This window comes from Pelodiscus sinensis, chromosome 3, assembly GCF_049634645.1.
Source record: "Pelodiscus sinensis isolate JC-2024 chromosome 3, ASM4963464v1, whole genome shotgun sequence".
NCBI lineage: Eukaryota > Metazoa > Chordata > Testudines > Trionychidae > Pelodiscus > Pelodiscus sinensis.
In genome coordinates this window covers 145,047,160-145,062,041 of record NC_134713.1, presented here as the reverse complement: position 1 = coordinate 145,062,041, position 14,882 = coordinate 145,047,160, and the positions used below count along the sequence as shown (strand labels likewise).

The window sequence follows — 14,882 nt, the reverse complement described above, 5'->3', positions numbered from 1 at the left end:
TAAGCGCCCCTGGGGCGCCACACCCCAGAGTCCGCTCCCACATCCCAGTCCACTGCCCCAGCCAAGAGTCCCCTCTCCACTCCAACCCCTGTCTGTACCCCAAATGCCACTTCTGTACCCCAAATGCTTCATCTTCAGCCCCACTACAGAGCCAATAGCTCCACCCAGAGCCCTCACCCCCTCTTGCACCCCAAACCCCTGCTCCATCCAGGTAAAAGTGAGTGAGGATGTGAGAGAACAAACAGGAAATAGAGCCTCTGAGAAGGGGTGGATCAGGGTGTTCCGTTTTATGCCCTTAGAAAGTTGGAAACCTTCTTACCTCAAATTCCAAGACTGCTGCTCAAAATGGCAGACAAGCAGAGAAAACCCCCTCTGCAAACCAACCAGTTATAGTGGCTTAATGTGCTAGCATTTTATTAGTGGAAAAGCAAAAACCTTTGTGGCCCTACTGCAGCCAAAATATAACTTGCCAAAACATGGTCCTTAAAGGCACTAGTAACAAACTACACAAGCACATTAAGGCACCCTATCACTAATGCTGTGTTATTGCTGATCTGATTTTGTTCCATTCCTGGAGAGTAATAAAATAGAATTTTTTGCTTGGTAAAAATTCCAGGCAGTCTCTAAGATGCCTTCCACTGCAAACCTACCTCTGCTTCCCTTGTAACTGAGAAATCCTTTCCAGTCATTTATCAGTTCATCTGTTCCAGAATGCAGAAAGGCTTAGAATAGGAATAACTGCTCCCTCATCCCTTCTGGAAGCTCAAGCAAGACTAAATCTTGTAAGCAGCAGCCTGAAAAGGTTTTGACACACTTGCCAATGCTTCTCTGCCTCCCAGGACCTGGACTCCCCTAGTCCCACTTTCGGGAGAGCTGGAATGTAAATTAACTCTCAGTTTCTTTTCCTGGGAACAGTCCTTTTCTAAGCATCACACCAGGCAGAATGTTGCTGGGTGGGTGAATCAATAAAACGAACTGCACTTTCCAGAGCTAAGAGCGGATACTTTTTATTTGCAGCTGCATACACTGAAAAAATTCTAGCCTCTCAAGCTTCTTTATCCCATGTGTCAGTCAGTACCATCTGCAACAGCAGAAAACTCCGTGAGGGAGAGGAGGGTAGCAAGGAGACCAGTGATTGTTGGTGAACAGGTTCAGAACCTGAGGCCTGAGCAATGAAGGACCAGGCATTCATTGCTCATGGAAGAACATAAGGACTGATCCAGGTGATTTGGGGGCAGAGGGGAACACAACGCACACTCCAAAAGAGATGACTAGAGGGAAATAGAAAGAAGGATAATGTGAAGTTGAAGAAGATGTGATGGAAGGACAGGGAGCCTGAAAAGTTCTGGTGAAATTTCTCCCCCATGACTAAGGAGATTAAGGAACAGCATCTGGCATTTCAAATAGACATGTTTGAGAGACTGTTCAGGCTCCTAAGACAGTCCCAGCAAACCTCCATGCCACTAATGCGGGGGTGGAAAAGCAGGCGGCCAGCAGGCTGACTCTGACCCACCAAGCCACTGGATCCGGCCTGCAACCACCTCATCAGGACCCTTAGCACAGAGCAGCTCATGCTTTAAGCAGCTGGCTGCTCTCTACTCTATGCGCTGGATGCTAGGGAGGGAGGCTTCACCAGCTGCCCCACCCCAAGAAAAATCTTTCTGTTCCTATTGGCCAATTTCTGGGGGGCAGGGCAGCATGGGAAGTCTCCCTCCTCCCATGCCTTGAGAAGAGCCACATGGAACAATCAGGCAACCGGCCTGGGACTTCAGCATACAGTTAGAGAGCCTGCATCAGGTTCCTGCAGGGCTGCTGCCTGGGAGCTGCCTAGGTAAGTGCTTCCCACCCAGAACCTGCCTCTGACACCCCACCCTTTCTCCCACTCCCAACTACCTGCCCCAGACCACCACCTAAACCCTCTGTACCCCTTTCCCCCCTTGTCCTAGGTCACGACTCCCTCCCAGACCCTGCACCCTCTCCTGCACCTGTCCTCAGGCCAGAATCCTCTTCTGTACCCTGACTTACTCCTGGACCCTGCACTCCAAGCCCCTGCCCTAGATCACAACCCCCAAAATTCCTCTCAGAGCCCAAGCCTCCACCTGTACTCCAGTCTTCTACATCAAGCTCTCTTCGGCATCCAACTCCATCCCAGACCCTATACCTTCTCCATACAAATGTGGCCCATGACCACTTGCCAAAGTCTTGGAGTGGCCCTCTCATTAAAAATTATTGCCCACCCCTGCACTAATGCCAAAACTCATGGCTGCACCTAGACATTGCCATGACTCACAACCTAGGGGCAACAATGCCTGAGGGACCCAGTCCATGAGCCAAAGAGCTGCACCCCATCAGCAGTATCTGCTGTGCTCTGTGTCTGCTCCAGTGAAAGGAAGGAGATCAGATTCATCAAAACCTGACCACAAATCAATGTTTTGTGCTTGTGTGTGGGTTTTTGCCCACCTTTGAACCATGTTAGATTAGCTGGTCTGCCCACATTTTTAGCTTAAATAAAGTTAGAGAAGAGAATATTTTTTTCTTTAAGTCATGCTGCTCAAGAATACAAGCACACGGGGTGTCCCTTACGGCCTTTGCTTTCACAGACTATGTGCCAGTGAAGGGTGCATTTGAGGGCTAGCAGTAAGTAGACTTCAAAACGTCAGCACCATCTCATCCTATCCTGCAGCACTCTTTCTTGTCCCCACCTACACTGTGTGCTACTAGAAACACTAGCGCCCTAAGGAGCCCGTAAACAGTGCCGGTCACTCCCAGGCACGTTCCGCCGCACTGGAAATGACACACCTGTTCGGCGTGTAGTTCAGCTGCCACTTGTCTGGGGAGCATAAGTCTGGATAAGCCTCACTAGAGTGGCAACAGCACATAGGATGGGGTGATCTACAGTCAAAGTGGGCACAGACACCCCCACTTGATGACTATCAGTAGGAGGAACAATGTACCATCTTGTCTATATTGAAACAGGCCAGACTTGAATACTCTGGCATTATGCACCCATCCAGAGCATGCAGTTATGAATGTGTCATGGTGATCCACAAGAGCCTACGTACTATAGAGTAGTATTCTCACCTGTGAATAAACTTGCTTGCTTGAAATGGCAGACACAGGCTGGGTGAATGCTTGTCATCACTCACACCTGCACAGCCTCATCTATTCCATTCCTGCAATTATTGCAAGAATATTTTCCAAGTTTTACAACCCTCAGGGCCAGAGGTTTGCACTGGAAACCTCCATGACCACTGTGCCAGCTGTGGATTTGTCTACCTCAGGCAGGTTGCCAGCTTGTACAAGGAAATAGCAACTTGCTTCTGGACCATTACTGGCTCTCTCAGTTGTCTGTTCTACTGTTCCAGAATGAGGGCAAGTGCATCATACTGCTCCTTATGTGAGAGATCTGGCCCACTGTGGTGTGATGCCATTTTTCCATCACAACGTAGTTCCACCACTGAGTGCTCCTGAGCCTAGTCCAGAAGCAACAGGCAGCAGAGGAGGTGGTTTGCTATGAAGAACAACATCAGCTCAGTCTACTCTTCCACATCCATGTGGTCCTGATCTGAGCTTGTTGTTATGCTTCTGCTTACAATTGCAAGCCACTTCTGCCATCTTCTCTGGGGAAAAAGCTGCCTCTGAAACACCTTTTGGCAGCAGCTTCTGCAGATTCGTGCCAAAACAAATACAGGCCTAAAGCACAGCAGCTGTTGGCCCCAGCTATTGAGATGAGCAGAAACCATACCTTTGACATGTAACACCAGCTGGCTCCTGCCAGGAAATAAATTTCCTGGGCCTAGGCCACTTCCTCCCACAAGCTCCCGAGTAGGCAGACAAGCTGACCCACGACACCCTGTGAATACAAGCACACTCTGTCTTTCCACCATGAGTTGTGGGGCTATGAATCACAGGGTGCTTCTCGTGGACAGATACAGCACCAGTATGGGCATGGGACATGACAGCAGTGCCCTGGTATCTACAGCCTGGTTAGTCTATACACCAGAAGGTTAGGCTGCTGTGTGCTGATTGACACCTGATTGTTCACCCCATGTTTAGCCTGCTCTGAGGACATTGTCTTACACTCTATATGGACTTGAACTAAAATGGGTCTGGATTCAACTCAAATCTCTCCCTGTTACAGACTGGATCCAAACAAAAATTCAGATCTGTATTTCACTTCCGTGTTCCCAGGACAGAGCTACCAAGACTGATTCTGATCCAGAATTTGGCTGCTGTTTTAGCTTGGATTTCATTTCTAGTTTAAACTTTGGTAGAATACTCAGACTTGTTCCATGTGGTGGAACAGTAAGTTCTATTTACTAGATAACTTTAACAAATAGCTGGGTTACAAAAGAACTGTCTTCACTGACTCTGGGTGGAGATCAGACATGATGTATAGTGATTAACTACAGGATCACAGAGATGAAGGGGGGAGGGACAAGTTAAGTCATTGTAGTCCTTCTCTAATGGTAAATCGAGAACTGCTCCTTCCAGCATGTTCTTCAGCCCCTTGTCCAGACTAGTTATAAATGACTCAAGCATATAGGCTTTCTCAGCTTTCCTTTTGAAGCTCTCTAAGGGTGTGTCTAGACTACATGCCTCCTTCGACGGAGGCATGTAGATTAGCCAGATCGGAAGAGGGAAATGAAGCCGCGATTAAAATAATCGCGGCTTCATTTAAATTTAAATGGCTGCCCCGATCTGCCAATCAGCTGTTTGTCGGCAGATCGGGGGAGTCTGGACGCGATGCCCCGACAAAGAAGCCTTTCTTCATCGACACAGGTAAGCCTCGTGAAACCAGGTTTACCTGTGTCGATGAAGAAAGGCTTCTTTGTCGGGGCATCGCGTCCAGACTCTCCCGATCTGCCGACAAACAGCTGATCGGCAGATCGGGGCAGCCATTTAAATTTAAATGAAGCCGCGATTATTTTAATCGCGGCTTCATTTCCCTCTTCCGATCTGGCTAATCTACATGCCTCCGTCGAAGGAGGCATGTAGTCTAGACACACCCCAAGGCTTCGTCTACACTGCACAGTTATTGTGAAATAAGCTATTCCAGAACAGTTATTCTGAAATAGCTTATTTCAAAATAGCGTGTCTACCCTGCAGGGAAGCCTCAAAATGAGTCCGAGGCAGGCTTCCCTCATGTGGATGCACTACCTTGATTTAGAGCCCCAGGAGGAATAACTTAGAATGGCCCTGGGGAGGGGCTATTTCAAAATAGCAGATGTGGAGCATCAACACATAACTATTTGGGAATAGGAGTTATTCTTCGTAGAATGAGGTTTACAGAAGTCGGAATAAGCCGTCCGCTATTTCAGCCATTATTCCAAAATAACTTTGTTGTGTAGACACACCCTAACAGATCTCACTGTTAGGAACATTTCCTGATACTCAGCCTCAATTTCTCTGCTTATTTCATCCCACGTTTGGCCTTTATCCCCTCCAAACACCAGTAGAGGTCATCTCTTGGTTGGTTACCTAGCGCATACATGTTTGGTCTTCTTGTCTTTCCACTCTAGTTCCATAGGCTCGCAAACAGGCTCCTTTACCAGCCCGGGAAGATTTCAGCACCATGCTCACATCCATGCAGACCATTCTTCAGAACATAGCTCATTAAGTCAGACACAAACCCTCACAAATAACAAACCAAAGCTATTCCCCAGAAACCTTTCCCCTTGCACCGCTCTCTCTGCCCCTGGAAAAAGGGACACACCTCTTCCCTGAAAGCCCTGCTGAATCATGTGACAGGCAGGCAGGACTTAACCCTTTCCTGCTTGTCCCATCCTGTCATATTTACCATAGCTAAGTTCCCAGTATAGACTACATAATGTTCCAGGAGTGGTCTGAAAAGTGCCATGTAGACAGGATCTTGTCAGATCACTGTACTATAATAGGCTGCTTCTGTGTCATCTTTTTTGCTGTCATGTTACATGGGAAGATCACACCTAATTTTCTGCCTACTCTGAGACAATGTTCAGATGCCACAGACATGAGCATGGATGGCTAGAGCTCCCCAGCATTACTCCCTTCCAAGTTGCCATTAAATAGTTATAATTTTTCTTCAGCTGTAATAATTTGCGTTTTTGTAGGTTGACTCCCATCATGCTATTTTCTGTTCTTTCTTCTGACTCTTGATGAGATGCTTCCTATTTATTCTAGTGGGACTGAGCCCAGACAATGCAGTGCTAGAGAATCAATGCAATGGAATGTGTCAGGGTGGTAAGTGATGTCTCTCTCAACATGCTTAGTTTTGACAGTTCTTCATAATCAGGATAGTTACCTGCCAGAGATGGGTGAAGGCCTGTCTTGAGTGCCCCGGGAATACAGAAGGTGGGTTTTTACTCTAGCTTGGATATTCTGGGCCTGCTGTTGCACAGCCTGGCACTTGGTGTAATCATTTACACCTGTGCAAAGTGGTTATAAAATGCTATTGTGGATGTAAGATAAAAGAAGAACTCTCATTAGGTGTCATTGTACAATCACTTTGAACAGGTGTAAACTACTACATAGGGTGCAAGGCAAGAGACAAAAAATCCTTTTTTATGTGCATTCTACTGGACTGTTTTATGCTAGAGCAACATTAGATTTTACAAGCAGTAAATAACCAAGTATGTGTCCTAGATGCTTCACTGTATGACACAGAATAAGGTATGTAACCCCCAAGGAGATTACTTACATTGGTGGGGCTCTGTCTGCTGGCTGCTCAGGGAGAGGCACACTGTCCCTGGTAGGGAGGGGGAACCAAGGCAAACTCAGAGTCTGCCCAGCAACCAATAGTGAGTGAGATGCCCCTCCCGGGGATTTCAGGAGAGAGGAGAAGCCATTTTTTTGGTGTGAATCAGGAGCAGCCAGGGTAAGGGCAGGCCTGGCTGTGTGGGGAGCTGGTAAGCCCCAGGCCTGCATGCAGAGTCCCCCCTGAGAACTGGCCTCTAGGGACCTGAAAGCAAGATCCCTCAGCTGGGTTTTCCTTCTCCACTGATGATTCTCAGTTTGTAGAGTTTGCTGGGAAACTTCCCTAGCCAGGCTGAGTCAGCCCTCCAGCTTTCTCTGTGAGACCAATCACCACATAGAATCATAGAATCATAGGACTGGAAGGGACCTCGAGAGGTCATCGAGTCCAGCCCCCCGCCCTCAAGGCAGGACCACGCTCCGTCTACACCATCCCTGAGAGATGTCTATCTAACCTGTTCTTAAATATCTCCAGAGAGGGAGATTCCACCACCTTCCTTGGCAATTTATTCCAATATTTGACCACCCTGACAGTTAGGAATTTTTTCCTAATGTCCAATCTAAACCTCCCCTGCTGCACTTTAAGCCCATTACTCCTTGTCCTGTCCTCAGAAACCAAGAGGAACAAATTTTCTCCTTCCTCCTTGTGACACCCTTTTAGATATTTGAAAACCGCTATCATGTCCCCCCTTAATCTTCTTTTTTCCAAACTAAACAAGCCCAGTTCATGAAGCCTGGCTTCATAGGTCATGTTCTCTAAACCTTTAATCATTCTTGTCGCTCTTCTCTGTACCCTTTACAATTTCTCCACATCTTTCTTGAAATGTGGCGCCCAGAACTGGACACAGTACTCCAGCTGAGGCCTAACTAGTGCAGAGTAGAGCGGCAGAATGACTTCACGAGTTTTGCTTACAACACACCTGTTGATACAACCTAAAATCATATTTGCTTTTTTTGCAACAGCATCACACTGTTGACTCATATTCAACTTGTGGTCCACTATGACCCCTAGATCCCTTTCCGTCATGCTCCTTCCTAGACAGTCCCTTCCCATCTTGTATGTATGGAACTGATTGTTCCTTCCTAAGTGGAGCACTTTGCATTTCTCTTTATTAAACCTCATCCTGTTTACCTCTGACCATTTCTCTAACTTGCTAAGGTCATTTTGAATTATGTCCCTATCCTCCGAAGAAGTTGCAACCCCACCCAGTTTGGTATCATCTGCAAACTTAATAAGCGTACTCTCTATCCCAATATCTACATCATTGATGAAGATATTGAACAATACGGGTCCCAAAACAGACCCTTGAGGAACTCCACTTGCTATCCCTTTCCAGCAGGATTTAGAACCGTTAACAACAACTCTCTGACTACGGTTATCCAGCCAATTATGCACCCACCTTATCGTGGCCCTATCTAAGTTATATTTGCCTAGTTTATCAATAAGAATATCATGCGAGACCGTATCAAATGCCTTACTAAAGTCTAGGTATATGACATCCACCGCTTCTCCCTTATCCACAAGGCTCGTTATCTTATCAAAGAAAGCTATCAGATTAGTTTGGCATGACTTGTTCTTCATAAACCCATGCTGGCTATTCCCTATCACTTTATTACCTTCCAAGTGTTTGCATATGATTTCCTTAATTACCTGCTCCATTATCTTCCCTGGGACAGACGTTAAACTGACCGGTCTGTAGTTTCCTGGGTTGTTCTTATTCCCCTTTTTATAGATGGGCACAATATTTGCCCTTTTCCAGTCTTCTGGAATCTCCCCTGTCTGCCATGATTTTTCAAAGATCATAGCTAAAGGCTCAGATACCTCCTCTATCAGCTCCTTGAGTATCCTGGGATGCATTTCATCAGGACCTGGTGACTTGCTGACATCTAACTTTCCTAAGTGATTTTTAACTTGTTCTTTGTGTATCCTATCTTCTAAACTTACCCTCTCTCTGCTTGTATTCACTACGTTAGGCACTCTTCCAGACTTCTCGATGAAGACCGAAACAAAGAAGTCATTGAGCATCTCCGCCATTTCCAAGTTTCCTGTTACTGCTTCTCCCTCCTCACTAAGCAGTGGGCCTACCCTGTCCTTGGTCTTCCTCTTGCTTTTAATGTATTTATAAAAGGTCTTCTTGTTCCCCTTTATGCCTGTAGCTAGTTTGATCTCATTTTGTGCCTTTGCCTTTCTAATCTTGCCCCTGCATTCCCGTGTTGCTTGCTTATATTCATCCTTTGTTAGTTGTCCTAGTTTCCATTTTTTATATGACTCCTTTTTTATTTTGAGATCATGCAAGATCTCCTTGTTAAGCCAAGCTGGTCTTTTGCCATATTTTCTATCTTTCCTACACAGCGGAATTGTTTGCTTTTGGGCCCTTAACAACGTCCCTTTGAAATACTTCCAACTCTCCTCAGTTGTTTTTCCCTTCAGTCTTGCTTCCCATGGGACCTTACCTACAAGTTCTCTGAGCTTATCAAAATCTGCCTTCCTGAAATCCATTACCTCAATTGTGCTGGTCTCCCTTCTACCTTTCCTTAAGATCATGAACTCTATTATTTCGTGATCACTGTCCCCTATACTGTCTTCCACTTTCAAGTTCTCAACTAGTTCCTCCCTATTTGTTAAAACCAAATCCAGAACAGCTTCTCCTCTGGTAGCTTTTTCAACCTTCTGAAACAGAAAGTTGTCTCCAATGCAGTCCAGAAACTTATTGGATAGCCTGTGCCTCGCTGTGTTAGTTTCCCAACATATGTCTGGATAGTTGAAGTCCCCCATCACCACCAAATCTTGGGCTTTGGATAGTTTTGTTAATTGTTTAAAAAAGGCCTCATCCACCTCTTCCACCTGGCTAGGTGGCCTGTAGTAGACTCCTAGCATGATATCACCCTCGTTTTTTACTCCTTTTAGCTTAACCCAGAGACTCTCTACACGGCTATCTCCTACGTTCATCTCCACTTCAGTCCAAGTGTGTACATTTTTAATATACAAGGCAACCCCTCCTCCCTTTTTTCCCTGTCTGTCCTTCCTGAGCAAGCCATACCCTTCCATACCAACATTCCAATCGTGCGTCCCATCCCACCAGGTTTCTGTAATACCAATGATATCATAGTTGTATTTATTGGTTAGCAATTCCAGTTCTTCCTGCTTATTACCCATACTTCTCGCATTTGTATATAGGCATCTAAGATACTGATTTGATCTTGCCTCCCTGTTGTGCCCTGACCCTCCTTTGTCCTTGCCATTATAGGCTGTAGTCCCCCCCATTTCCAACCCATCTCCCAGTCCCGCACATGCAGCACTTACCTGTGGGCTTTGCTCACCTGCCCCCGTCGAACCTAGTTTAAAGCCCTCCTCACAAGGTTAGCCAGTCTGTGTCCAAACAAGGCCTTCCCGCTCCTGGAAAGGTGAACTCCATCTCCGCCAAGCAGTCCCTCCTGGAAGAGCACCCCGTGATCAAGGAAGCCGAATCCCTCCTGGCGACACCATCGTCGCAGCCAGGCATTCACCTCCAGGATGCACCTCTCTCTGCCCGGGCCCCTACCTTTGACAGGAAGGATCGAAGAGAATACCACCTGCGCTCCAAACTCCTTCACCCGTACTCCCAAAGCCCTGTAGTCACACTTGATCCGCTCAGTGTCACACCTGGCAGTATCATTTGTGCCCACGTGGATGAGTAGCATGGGGTAGTAGTCAGAGGGCCGGATAATCCTCGACAATGCCTCCGTAACATCTCGGATACGGGCCCCTGGCAGACAGCATACCTCTCGAGATGAGCTGTCAGTGCAACAGATGGGTGCCTCCGTTCCCCTCAGAAGAGAGTCTCCAACCACCACTACCCTGCGTTTCCTCCTCGCAGTGGTGGCAGGAGACTGCTCAACCTTGGTGGTGCAAGTTATGCCTGACCAATCTGATTAGCTTCTATGATGAGGTAACTGGCTCAGTGGATATGGGAAAGTTAGTTGATGTGATATACCTTGACTTTAGCAAAACTTTTGATATGGTTTCCCACAATATATTTGTGAGCAAGTTAAGGGAATATGGATTGGATAAATGGACTGTAAGATGGATAGAAAGCTGGCTAGACTGTCAGGCCTAACGGGTAGTGATCAATGGCTCGATGTCAGGTTGGCGGTCTGTTTCTTGCGGAATGCCCCAAGGATCGGTTCTAGGACTGGTTTTGTTCAACATTTTTATTAATGACCTGGATGAGGGGATGGATTGCACCCTTAGCAAGTTTGCAGAAGACACTAAGCTGGGGAATAGGTAGATAGGGGATAGGGTCCAGAGTGATTTAGACAGATTAGAGGATTAGGCCAAAAGAAATCTGATGAGGTTCTAAAAGGACAAGTGCTGAGACCTGCACTTGGGACAGAAGAATCCCAAGCATTGTGTAGCAGTTCTGTGGAAAAGGACCTGGGGGTTACAGTGGATGAGAAGCTGGATATGTCAGTGTGCCCTTGTAGCCAAGAAGGCTAACGGCATATTAGGATGCTTTAGGAGGAACATTTCCAGCAGATCTAGAGAAGTGATTATTCCCCTTTATTCGGCTCTGGTGGGGCAACATCTGGAGTATTGTGTCCAGTTCTGGGGCCCCCACTATAAGAAAGGATGTGGGTGCATTGGAGAGGGTCCAGCGGAGGGCGACCAAAATGATTAGGGAGCTGGAGCACATGACCTATGAGGAAAGACTGACGGATTTGGGTTTGTTTAGTCTGCAGAAGAGAAGAGTGATGGGGGATTTGATAGCAGCCTTTAACTTCCTGAAGGGAGGTTCCAAAGAGGATGGAGAGAGGCTGTTCACAGTAGTGATGGATGGCAAAACAAGGAGCAATGGTCTCAAGTTACAGAGGGGGAGGTCTAAGTTGGATATTAGAAAACTATTTCCCTAGGAGGGTGGTGAAGCACCAGAATGGGTTACCTCGGGAGGGGATGGAATCTCTATCCCTAAAGGTTTTTAAGTCTTGGCTTGACAAAGCCCTGGCTGGGATGATTTAGCTGGGGTTGATCCTGCTTTGGGCAGGGGGCTGAACTTGATGACCTCCTGAGGTCTCTTCCAGCTATATGGTTCTATGAAATGAACTATATTTTTTTAAGAAAACAAGGTGGTTGAGGTAATGTCTTTAATGAATTAACTTTGGTTGGTGAGAGAGACACCGTAGAGCTACATAGAGTTCGTCTTCCTATTTGTTTTGGACAGATAAGGTTGTCTCGTTTCTGGTTTTTCAGCACAGGGATAAAATTAATGTTTGGGTGACCTTTACATTCCTACTCCATATTTTCTAATCTTTAGGATCTTTCAGGATCTTAAACAAACTTCCTGGTTGTCTAATATTTATTTTCTCAATACTGTCAATGATCCTCTTATGCTTTTACACCTTTAGGCTAGAAAGAAGAACTCAGCTTCAAAAGGAAGCAGTCACCTTCAAATCAAATCAACTTAAAAAGGAGGTAGAAGTTGTCTCAGGTATTACTTATCCTCCTTTCCTACAGACATTGGCCAAGTTGTGTGTTTTCACAATTACTTTTTCCTTTAAAAAAAAAGATTCTTTCACTTCTGTTGCTGTGTGAAAAACTCTGACAACAGAGGAAGCAGTGAAATCGAGTGTATACAATGAACTGGCAAAGGGAACATCACAAATAAAAAGTATATGCAATTCTTTTTCTCTAATCTCTTTTAGTCACAGAGCTATTTAAAGAGTTACTTTTAAATGAAATAGGTAAAACAATTCAGATGGAGGAGTGCATTTTAAGTTAACAGTGCCCATTAACACCAATTTAAAGATTTGCCTAAAAAATATGATCTATTATAATTCACAGGTGGAAAGCCCAAACACTGGGGGTGCGTCTACACAGCAGCTTTATTTTGAAATAACACCCATTATTCCAAAATAACAATGCGAGCGTCTACACAGCTATTCCATTATTTCAAAATAAATGCAAAATAACGGACAGCTTATTCTGACTTCTGTAAATTTCATTCCACAGGGAGTAATGCCTATTCTGAAATAGCTATTTTGGAATAGCAGTAGTGTGGACACTCCACTGCTGCTATTTCAAAATAGCTCCTCCCCAGGGTCATTCAGAGTAATTACTCCCCAGCGCCTCCTGGGGCTCTAAATTGAGGTAGCACGTCCACATTAGGGAAGCCTGCCTCGGACTAATTTCCAGGCTTCCCTGCAGGGTAGACGTGTTATTTCAAATTAAGCTATTTTGGAGTATTTCTTCCGGAATAGTTTATTTTCAAAATAAGCATCCAGTTTAGATGTACCTAAGAGAGTTTTCAATAATCATTTGCAACTAGACATGCCCAAAGCTTTCTTAAATCTACTGCAAATGCCTGTGTAAGAACCATAACATCTTACTGCCATCACTTTTCTTTGTCCTCACCTGCCCCAGAACAGAACTTCTTTAGCTGTACATATTGCAGTGCTCTTTTGCATTGCTTCAGCAAGCCTGTTGTTTAATGCATAAGCAAGACTGCGCCACGGGACCCAGTATGCTCTTTGCTACAGTAGTGTCTCTGTGTAGCCCTCTTTGGCTAGGTTATCCTTACACATGGGCTGTGTCTAGACTGGCAAGTTTTTCCGCAAAATCATCTGCTTTTGCGGAAAAACTTGCCAGCTGTCTACACTGGCCACTTGAATTTCCGCAAAAGCACTGACGATCTCATGTAAGATTGTCAGTGCTTTTGCAGAAATACTATGCTGCTCCCGTTCGGGCAAAAGTCTTTTTCCAAAAAACTTTTGCGCAAAAGGGCCAGTGTAGACAGCAGAGATTTGTTTTCCGCAAAAAAGCCCCAATCGCGAAAATGGCGATCGGGGCTTTTTGCGGAAAAGCGCGTCTAGATTGGCCACAGACGCTTTTCCGCAAAAAGTGCTTTTGCGGAAAAGTGTCCTGCCAATCTAGACATGCTTTTCCGCAAATGCTTTTAACAGAAAACTTTTCCGTTAAAAGCATTTGCGGAAAATCATGCCAGTCTAGACGTAGCCATGCAGTATATTAATGAAAAAATAGCACAAGTGGGTGATAGCTGCCACGGCACAGGAGCCAAGCAAACAGAGCTGTAAACGGAAGTTTGAGTGGGAGTTTGTAAGGGGTGTTTGGATACTGGAACTTGTTTGGAGTTTGTTTTTGCTGTGGAGGGGGTGTTCTGGTTTCTTTTTGTGTTCACCGGACTAATAGGATTTTGGTGAGAATGTAGGTAAAACACAGAGGCATTAGTGGCCATGGCCCAAGTAGTAGAAAACACAAGGAGGATGATTGGATGTGGTAGCTGCAGTATGTACATGATTCTGGAGGGGGTACCTGAAAGGAGTTTTGTTTGCATTAAGTGCCGCCTGATAGAGCTGATGGAAGAAAAGATCCGAGGACTGGAGATGCAGGTGGAAATTCTGGTTGAGTTTAGAAGGGGGGTTGAGCAGGTGATGGGGCAAAGGCATGACATGGCTGAAGGGGAAAGCTTAGATATGCAGATGGAAGCAGGATCAAGGGCCTCAGAGGAGGGACTGCTGGGCGAAGAAAATGGACAGTGGAAGCATGTGACTCAGAGGACCAGGCAGAGGAAAAGATGGGTCAGTGAAGGAAAAATAGAGCTCAAGAACAGGTATGTGGAGCTGGAGAATGAAGAAGGGGTACAGCAGGTAGATAATGAAGATGGAAGGGTGAGGAAGAAGAGAAGAGTGGCTAGTCCCATAGATAAAGGGGAAGACTTAATGGAGACAACACCAATAATGAGCATTAGGATTACAAGGGAAAATAGGAATGGCAAGGACTTGCAGCCAGAGGAAGCTAGAGATAGACCAGAGAATATCACTGTCACTAGGAAAAGGCAGGTCTATGTGATTGGGGACTCCTTATTGAGAAAAATAGATAGGCCTGTAACCAGAGCTGATCCAGAGAATAGAAGGGTGTGCTGTCTGCCAGGTGCTAAGATACGAGATGTGGAACTGAGGTTGAAGAGAATTATTAAGGGAGCAGGAAGGAATCCATTGATCATCCTTCATGTAGGAACAAATGATACGGCTAGATTCTCGCTGGAACGAATTAAGGGAGACTATGCTAGGCTGGGGAGGATGCTCAAGGAAATTGAGGCTCAGGTGATCTTTAGTAGGATTCTGCCTGTTACTAGAGAAGAGCAACTAAGATGTGA

At 45.8% G+C, this 14,882-nt stretch overlaps 1 protein-coding gene across 1 annotated transcript; it reads right to left on the bottom strand.

The window, feature by feature from the left end:
* Positions 1-2,759: 2,759 nt before the first annotated feature.
* Positions 2,760-10,555, bottom strand: LOC142827710 (uncharacterized). The gene is made up of 3 exons (XM_075923192.1): positions 10,376-10,555; positions 8,304-10,274; positions 2,760-2,859 (listed from the first exon to the last, which is right to left on the bottom strand). The coding sequence occupies exons 2-3, from the start codon at positions 9,995-9,997 to the stop codon at positions 2,760-2,762; spliced, it is 1,794 nt and encodes a 597-aa protein (XP_075779307.1). The 5' UTR covers positions 9,998-10,274; positions 10,376-10,555.
* Positions 10,556-14,882: the final 4,327 nt, after the last annotated feature.

Bases quoted from the DNA above. Each gene is read 5' to 3' on its own strand.
- LOC142827710 (XM_075923192.1), bottom strand. From the start codon at position 9,997: ATGGGGGGGACTACAGCCTATAATGGCAAGGACAAAGGAGGGTCAGGG. The intron at 2,860-8,303 runs GTCATGCCAAAC...TTGCCACTCTAG, and splicing joins CATGGGTTTATGAAGAACAA to TGAGGCTTATCCAGACTTAT.